This window comes from Furipterus horrens, unplaced genomic scaffold, assembly GCF_987537825.1.
Source record: "Furipterus horrens unplaced genomic scaffold, mFurHor1.1.pri manual_scaffold_12, whole genome shotgun sequence".
Lineage (NCBI taxonomy): Eukaryota > Metazoa > Chordata > Mammalia > Chiroptera > Furipteridae > Furipterus > Furipterus horrens.
This window is the reverse complement of record NW_028327182.1, coordinates 5,130,838-5,139,902: the sequence shown is the minus strand read 5'-3', so window position 1 is coordinate 5,139,902 and position 9,065 is coordinate 5,130,838. Positions and strand designations below refer to the sequence as shown.

Here is a 9,065-nt window from a genome sequence, read left to right as displayed (position 1 = left end):
TTCCCTTCCTTTCCTTTCTCCTTTCCTTTCCTTTTTCCTGTCCTTTCCTTCCTTCTCTAGTGGAGAAGCACTTTCTTTGTTGACTGAGATTCTATGAGTTTAGCCACCTGGAGCTTGAATATATCGACAACACCTTCAGCGCAAAGCCATGACAACCAGGCATGTTTTTCTACCAAAGCTCGTTCCTCAAACACTCCCAAGGGGACAAAGAAGGACATAGTTGGTTAAATTTTCCCAAATGAAATGGTACAGACCCAGGGCTCATCCTCTGTACTGTGATACTCATGACTGTCTTCTTTCTGGTGCCCCTGCAGGGTTTGACCCGCTGACCTGGACTTGGCCAACGTCCCTGTGGTCCATCATGACCAATCCACTCTCCTGGCTAAGCAGGAAGATGTTTCTCCTCAAAGTGTGTAAATGGATGGGGCTCGCTTGCTTCCGGTCACTGATGGTCTCCTTGCACAACATTCGCCGGAAGAAACTAATCCACAAGCTACAAGAGGAAAAGGCTTTTCGGGAGCAGATAAAAATTTTCCGTGAGAAAATAGAAGACTTCAGGGCAGAGATGTGGAGTTTCCGAGGCAAGATTCATTCTTTCCAGAGCCAGATCTTGGGCTTTTGGGAAGAAGGGAGACCTTTTTGGGAAGAGGAGAAAACCTTTTGGGAAGAGGAAAAAGCCTTCTGGGAAGTGGAGAAGTCTTTCCGGCAAGAAGAGAAAGCCTTTTGGAAGAAGTACCGTCTCTTCTGGAAGGATGATAAGGCCTTCTGGAGAGAGGACAGTGCTTTGTGGGCAAAGGATCAGACCCTTCTCCAGGAGGACAGGGCTCTGTGGAGGGAGGAGCGAGCTCTTCTGGAAGAGGAGAGGGCTCTGTGGGAGGACAAGAGGTCCCTCTGGGAGGAGGAGAACGCCCTTTGGGCGGAGGAGAAAGCATTCTGGGAGCAAGGCGCTGGCCTTGTTCCCGAGGTGCAGATACGTGAGAATGGGCGCCCCAACTTCCAGGAAGGGGCGCTGTTGACCGCCTTCTCCCGGCGCAGGGGGTGAGCGAGCACAGGAGACAAGGGCCCATGGGGTCCAGACTCTGTGAGGTTGGGATTTGAGTCTGGGGTGACTTCATGGGCTGGAGAAAACAGGCACTTACTGGTCTCCTTGCTCCAAAAGATCTAATAAAGTCCTGAAGGTAGATCGGGAGAGCCAGCTTCTTCAAGGAAGGCCAGGGCCTCTCTCCCAGGCTGTGGGATTCCCGCGGGTTGTACTCGCACCCCCAGGCTGTACTGCTGGCTGTAGGGCTCGGTCCTGGGAAGCGCACTGTGAGCCTGGCACGTGTGGGGCTTTGTGATGGAGACCATGGCTCTTCTTCAAGGTCAGAATGTGTAGGGGGAGAAAGGACAAGGGGAAAGAGAGGCTCAGACAATGTGAGCTAGACACACACAGGGTCACAGGGGCTGGGACACCGGTGCTTCTGTCACTCTGTGGGGCACCCACGTCTCCTCCACTCTGGGCAGTCCTGGAGGCCAGGAGTGGGCAGTTTTCTAGAAAAGCCCACCATGCTGTGAACAACTCACTGAGGTCTCATCCTCACCTGGAAAGCCAATTAGAACGCCCCGGTAGAGTCCTCTGACAGTCCACCTGCCCACGGTGCCAGGTTCCCACCTGAGTCCCTCACCTGCTCTTTCTCTGTAGCATGAGGAAGGGGCATGGCCCCCAAAAGCGCTTCCCTTCCCTGATGACAGAGTCAGAGTGGACCACGCAGGACGACCAGGGAGGTGTACGGGAGTCCTCCCTGCCCCGTATGTCCCTGTTCACGCACGTCTCCTGGACCCACATTTCTGCATCGTTGATTCCTCCCTCCGAGTTTCCCTCCTCCCATTCATTTAAAACCGAAGTGCCCCAGGAACGTAATACAGTAAACGGACGGATGTTACTGTGGTCGCCATTTGCATGCCCCCTGCAGTAGATGGTCTTCGTGGGTAAGTAAACGAATAGCAGGTGGGTGGTAAGAAATGTCAAGGCAAACGTCCCCTGCCTTCCCTCCTCAGGCTTGGCCCTCACGGTTGTTAGCGCACCGACTGCTCGCCTTTGGGCTTCCCTTACCACCCAGCAAGCGCTTTCACACCCGCCAACTCGCGCGGCCTGCACCACAGCTCCGTGGGCTGCCAGGGGAGGCGCACAGACCCACTGTACAGATGAGAAAGCAGAGGCCTGGTGCAGCGGAGTGGTTGCACGTGGCTGGGCAAGCAGCAGGTGGAAGGGCCAGGATGGAGCTCGCGTGGTCTGCCTCCCGGCCCCGTTTCTTCTCTGATCCGGCCCTGCGTCACGGAACGTGGCTTTATGGTGGCGCAGTCAATAATGGGGTCAGGGCTGGATGAGCCGTGCAGCACCGTGGATTTCACGGTGGTTCGGGGGAGTAGAGGAAAGCTGGGGAGAGGAGAAAGGACAGGGTCCCCCAGGTGTGCGGGGCAGACATTCCCGGTCACGGGAGCAGGCAGGTCTCTGTGCCAGGCACCGCCCTGGGGAAGCAGGGATTCTGGGCAAGGCCTCCGCGTCTATGGAGCCGGAGCCAGGGCTGCGGCAGCAGCAGCATCTTGCTCCTCTGCCACACACCCGGCCCTGCTGTCTGGGAATGTGTTGACTCCTGCCTACATGAAGCCTGCAGCCGAGTGGGGAGACAGACGAGCCAGTCGTCACAATGTCATTACTTGTAAAATTCAACAAATGCTCGGAAGGAGGAGGGTACCCGGGACTGCCTCCCTGAGAGCACTCCAGCAGGGTCCCTCTCTTTCTTGGGGGTGTGGTAGATACCCTTGGGGGTGTACAAGACCTGCAGAGATAGGCAATCAAGTTTTAGGCTAAAGAAAACCTAAGGGTAAGAAAGCTGTGTTCAACTAAACTGGGAATCGTGGACCCTCAGACGCTTCACGGCTGAAGGAAAGGAAGCAGCGAATGTCTGGGAGGGCGGCGGCGAACCTCTACATTCTTACTGCTGCTCTTAGCACACACAGAGGCGGGTCCCTTTCCAGCCTCCGCAGCGGCACGCACGACAGCGTCACCGAGCTCCCGTGAGTTTCCCAGGCCATCCGTGACTTAAGGCAGAGGCCAACTTCCAGGAACTGCTCGGCCCCTCTGCTTGGATCTCCTGGCATGGCGGTGGGTCTCCCAGGCCGTCTCAGGGCCCTGCTCACTCAGTGGGGCTCCACATGCACAGTCACCTTCATTCCAGGATCACAGTGCAGACCCTGGCACATGCTGGGTGCCAGACAGAGCGTCTATTGCTGTAGCTGACACCTCACCATGAAACTCACCCTGAGGAATTGACACCTTCCCCCAAAGCACATGCCCACCCAGAGGCTCTTACCTGAACCTGCCAGAAGGGGAAGGGCAGCATTTTAGAACCACAGTGGGCTGTCCTGGGAAGTGGGGGTGCTCATGGGAACTGTCACCCATACCTTCAGGCGCAGATGACATGCATCAACCTCACAAGGGTGCCAGCCAAAAAGGTGATTCCTGGCTCTGCCCACTGAATCCTCATCTCTGAGACCAGGATGCAACACCTGCATTTGTAACATGCTTTCTGGATGATTTTGGTGCCAACTAAATTCTGGAAAACACTTATCTATCGTAGAAAAAGCACTGGAACAGACATCAAAGGCCCCAGTTCTGCTCCCAGTCAGCCACACGTGGTTAAGAGCGAGAGCACCCAGGTTGAGCCGTTGCCTCCGCAGCTGCAGAAATAGCGGGCTTCTGGACTAAAGCTGTCCCTGACAAGAGTTAGGTCTTACATCCTTGCTCTGTAGCCCAGGCACAGCGTACCTGCGTGTAGAGGTGTAGCCCCAGTCAGGACGTCCGGCTTCTGCTTGCTGGACTCCCATGAGAAGGGGAGACCAGGCATCAAAGAGGCAGCCCCTGAAGTGACCCAACAGAATCGATGCTAGCTCACTGCCATCTGTGCATAGGCCTGAATCTCCTCTGGGCAGCTGGGGTCACCTCCAGGGGACAGAGCAACACTCAGTACAACAAAAGAGATACACAAACTTCAAGTAAGAAAGAAAGACTCATCTAGTAAAAATTTGCTATGGATCACAGCAAATGACACACTGGAAAAAAAACCTGCTCTCGTTAACCTGGAATTTGCTAGAATTTTCTAGAACCTTCTTGATCTATCTATACATTCCCTGAGAGACAGTGGGTGCCTGGAGATGCCTAAGAGAGTTCTCTGTTTCTCCAAGGGTGCATATGCCTAACTTTCATCTTTAAAACTTGTGACATTGTTTACCATTTAATTCAGACCCAGAAGAATAAGAGTCTTGCCTAACTCATGGCTGTTCATAGTCATGGAAGCAGCATGAGCCCATGAGTGGACGTGCTCAGGGGTCAGACAGGCAGTCCCAGGTGCCAGCAGTACCCCCGCCACCTACCAGAGAGGGTGACTGTGTTTCCTGCAAATCCAACTTGGTGGCTTAAAGCAACAGAAATGGACTCTCTCACAGTTCTGGAGACCAGATGTCCAAAATCAAGGTGTCAGGGGCGGGTCCAGGGGTCTCCCCTCGCTTCTGCCAGTTGCTGGCCATCTTTGGCAGGTAGATGCATCATTCCAATCACCGCAAAATATTTCTAATAAGATCCATAAGATCTCAAACAACCAAGGAGCGAAGGGAAGCAGTTGGCTTTTACCTGTGGCATTCTGAAATTTACCCTGAGTTTCTTCTTTTCTCCCTTCTTTTTAAATTGTACTGGCATCAAAGATGCATTGCACCCTATGTTCATTGCAGCATTATTTACAGTAGCCAAGACACAGAAGGGGTGCCCCCTAAAGGGACAATTCAAACAGAAGGAATCTCCTGGAATGACTGCAATTATATTTATATTGTCCGCCTGCTCTCTACACCAGTGACGGTGTGTGCTTACAGAGCTGTTCCGTGGTGGGCAGGACCCGCGTTCCTCTTTCTCTGGGTTTACAGCTGCATTGCAGGGGCAGCTGAAAATAATCCGAATCCAGGCCAGGCTGCACCCAGGCATGGAAACCTGCAATCCAGGTGACAGAAATGGAGGCAGGCCCGCCCCGAGTCCACAGCCATCCCGTGCGCGTCCTGCGGATGAACGGGAATGTCCCTCCAGGGGACCTAGACAGCTAGGAAACACAGCCGGCCCGCCATGGCTGGTATTTTCTCTTGGAAAATGTACCCACGGGACAAACATCTGAAGTCTCAGGAAAAAATATTGCTGCACGTGCTCTAAAGGCAACAGATGAAGTCACCAGTGCGTTGTCATGGTGGCCCTTGTTCGCCAGCGTCCTGTGCTCATTTTCCTGACCCTGCTGGTCACCGGCATCTTTCAAAGAACCAATATTTCTAGGAGGAAGCATCCTGTTGCCAGACAATCCTGGAACTGCCTGGGTGTCTTCAGCACGTGTTCCTCATGGGAGGAATGTCACGTCAGGCTCAGGAATGACAATTCGCTTCTACAAGTAGCTACTGTGCCCCAGGCATGTGCTAGGCATGCATGCCCGTGATTCCTTTGGGCCTTCACAAGCCAGGGGAGGGCAGGGGTGGGTTGCTCACTCCTGCGCCGACGCAGAAGCTCAGAAAGGCAGAGGGCCGCTCCTCAAGGGGCACTGCCTGGTTTTGAGCCAGGTCTGCCCATCTCGGAGGCTGGGAGCGCTTGACTCTCCACCGCTGCAGAGCCTCAGCAGGGGTGTCCTTTCGGGAGCTCAGAGCAGGCTGCAGGGGAGCGTCAGGCTCTAGGACGTCCGGGAAACAAGAGACCCAGAGGCCAGCCCGGTCGGTGCCCAGCAACTGGACAAAGCCCGCTTCTTTTAAAGCAACCTGCATAGTCCATGAAGTCTTAGAAGCCGACCCATAAGTAGGTGCTTCTCTGGCCCAGCCAAGGGCCATACAAAGACGGATTTTACCTGCTCGGGATGAAAAGGCTGTGACTGTGTTTGTTTGACAGCCACGACTGCCCACAGCATCCGCAGTGGCAGCAGCAGCTAACACCTGTTGAATGCTCAGGGTGGGCTTTCCCCCGACGGCCTTGTTATGTGAGTCTTCTCACTGCACTGCTGGGGCGTGGAAACTATGGTCATCCCCATTGCATCCAGAGGACAAAGCTGAGGCCTGAGATCACACTTCATTATTATTTTTTTCTTTAAAATTGTGACATGCCCTAAAGAAGACTGGGCAGCATGCCCACGGCCTGTCGAGGTTGCCTGAAACCACGGCCACCTTGCACTTGCGTGGGGGTTCTCCACGGATCCCACTTCCATCCTCGAGTCTCAGGACAGCAGAGGGCAGTGCTCCTCTGAGAACAGAGGAGGAAATGAGAGGTCTGGGCCAGCAAAGGCCGGCCGGGTGCCAGGCTGTACTGGACGCTGCTGGGGACAGAAGTCTGCCCAGGGGGTGGGGTGGGGGCCTGAAGCCCAAGCAGACACAGGAGTCTTAGAACTTGGAACTTCGGAGCCACTGAAAGTCACTGTGAGTTCTTAAAAATCTCTTTTAATGTTCAAGCTTCAAAACAAACAAACAAACAAACAAACAAAAAGAAACATCAAAACCTGCCAGATGATACTCTGAAGCTCAGACGCAGGTGCCAGGAAAGAGATGGTCACAGCTGAGCCATCCCAACAACGTGTCCACCTGGCTCAACGCAAACTAGCGGTTCTGAACTCCGGGCTCCAAGCACACGTACAAACACATCGCGGCGTGAGGCGCCCAGGACGGGGCTGAAGTCCAGCCCCGCGTTCCGGCCCGCCCGCCCCCCACATTTCCACCACGATGGTGTCTATTTGAATTTCCAGATGCATCAAAATGATCTAGAGGATGTGGGCTCTGGCTTCAGGCTGCGAGGTTGTTTTGGTCAGAGAGACACCTGGTGGTTCTCGAGACAAACCACACTGTCCTGCCACCAGACACCGTGGGAACCCCAAGCAGCCCCAAGGGGTGCCAGGGAAGCCCCGCTGCTCCTGCTGAAGCCAGCACCCGGGGCTCCTTTGCAGGGTCCCTCCCAGGGGGCACAAGGAGTGGGGCTCTGCGGCCTGTGAAGTGGGCTTTAACACCAGCTCGGCTCTGGTTCCTGGACAGGTCCCTGGACACCCCTCAGCTCGGTTCTCCCCCCTGCAGAGAGGGGGCAGCGATGCAGGTAGCTCCTAATGCCGCTGAGGACCAGCTCAGCAAGAGCGATGGAGCCGCCTGTGGCTCCCAGGGTATTTGGACGTCATCTGTCGCCCTGCCCCCCCACCCCCCCTTACTGAGAACTCGGTGCCCGTCAGCTCGCAACATGCCCATCCCGGACCCATGACGGCACCTCTCTCTGCCTGCCATTTGGTCAGGGAGCTGGGTCCCTGCGGGCACACAGGCTTTGCTCCCAGCGTCCCAATGAGGCGCACTTGCAAAGGACACCGCCCCCCCCAATCATGTTCATGAGGTTTCCTCTTGGGGGCCAGGCCTGGGGGTATTATGACGACCTTTTGCCCTTTTTATATATTTCTGTACACTTCCATTTTTGCTATAAGCAGTTACTTTTATATTGAGAAAAAAATAAAAACCATTTCCGTTTCAGAGGAAAAAGTGTTAAACTTCCGTGAATTCTTGTGTTCCTCTGGGATGACTTTCCACCCGCAGTCAGCTTTCGGAGGAGAATAAGGGGGACGCTGGGGTTTTGCTGCATCATTTAACATGCTCATATCCTATCACTTAATTTCAGCTGCTGTCACAGACAAGCGGCCATCGCCCCCTGGAACGAAGCCACACGACGGTGTTCACTTCCCTGCCCAAGGAGAGTCTGCCAACTGCAGAAAGTAGCGATTTGACTTCCACCAGCTCCCAGTACTTTCCGATACTCAGTGTGTGCCCCCACTGAGGCACTCTGAAGGGGGACCAGCCACAAAAATGGCTCCTCCAAGCGTTTCTTTGTACAAGAATTCCTGCTCTGTTTTAAACAACGCATGCAGTTAAGAAAAAGTTATATGCAAAAAGTAACTCAGGGGGCATTTTATATGCACTCAGGAATTTATCTGCTGAAATACTGACATGACTTTTTTAAAGCAAAAATATGGCCTTCTGTAATTCAAATAATCTTTTTCTAATTAACTTCTTTGATTGATTTTGCCATGCTATATTTTATTAAAGTGAAGGTCACTTTTATTGGCCTTGGTTCCTTAACAACCTCACAGAAAATTTTGGGGATTTATTTTCTTTGACACGCCAATTTCCAGTTGTCATTTAAAAAAATGCCAGGATTGCCCTGGTGGGTGTGGCTCAGAGGATTGGGTGCCAGCCTGCAAACCAAAGGGTCACCGGTTCAATTCCCAGTCAGGGCACATGCCTGGGTTGCAGGCCAAGTCCCTGGTTGGGGGCGTGTGAGAGGCAGCCACACACTGATGTTTCTCTCCCTCTCTGTCTCTCTCTCTCTTCCCCTCTCTCTAAAAACAAATAAATACAATCTTAGTAAAAATGAAAATAAAAATATTAGATTACACCCCCTTACTTCTTCACTAAGTTCTTAAAGACTGAAAACTTGTGAGGAATGGACGGATATTATGGTTTATTCTGCTGCATGTGGAATCACATCAAAGAAATTCGCTCAAGTTTTAGAAAACATCTATCTTCTAAAGAAACCCAGTCCCGCCCTGGCTGATGTGGCTCAGCAGATTGAGCACCAGCCTGTGTACCAGAGGGTCACCAGTTTGATTCCCAGTCAGGGCACATGCCTGGGTTGCAGGCCAGGTCCCCAGTTGGGGGCGTGCAAGAGGCAACCGATCAATGTGTCTTTCTCACATCAATGTTTCTCTTCCTCTCTGTCTCCCTCCCTTCCTCTCTCTCTAAAAATAAATAAATAAAATCTTAAAAAAAGAAAGAAATCCAGTCCCTTCCTGAGGTGGCATCAACCCTTTATTTCCCCACGAGAAGCGCACACAACATGATGTTCCCACGCCTGGGGCAGAGTCCGACGGGGCGAGCAGGGCCCTGCGGTGTGCGGCACATGGCGCAGACCTGAGGCCGACGCCAGCGTGCAGTCAACCCGAGCCACCAGAGCATCCTCACCCCAGCGATTCCACAGCGAAGTGAGGCAT

General features: G+C 53.4%; 1 protein-coding gene across 1 annotated transcript; it reads left to right on the top strand.

Annotated features, from left to right (window-relative positions):
- The first annotated feature begins 361 nt into the window (after positions 1–361).
- On the top strand, positions 362–1,098 carry CCDC70 (coiled-coil domain containing 70). Its single transcript, XM_090258649.1, has one exon. The coding sequence runs from the start codon at positions 362–364 to the stop codon at positions 1,040–1,042; it is 681 nt and encodes a 226-aa protein (XP_090114775.1). The 3' UTR covers positions 1,043–1,098.
- Positions 1,099–9,065: the final 7,967 nt, after the last annotated feature.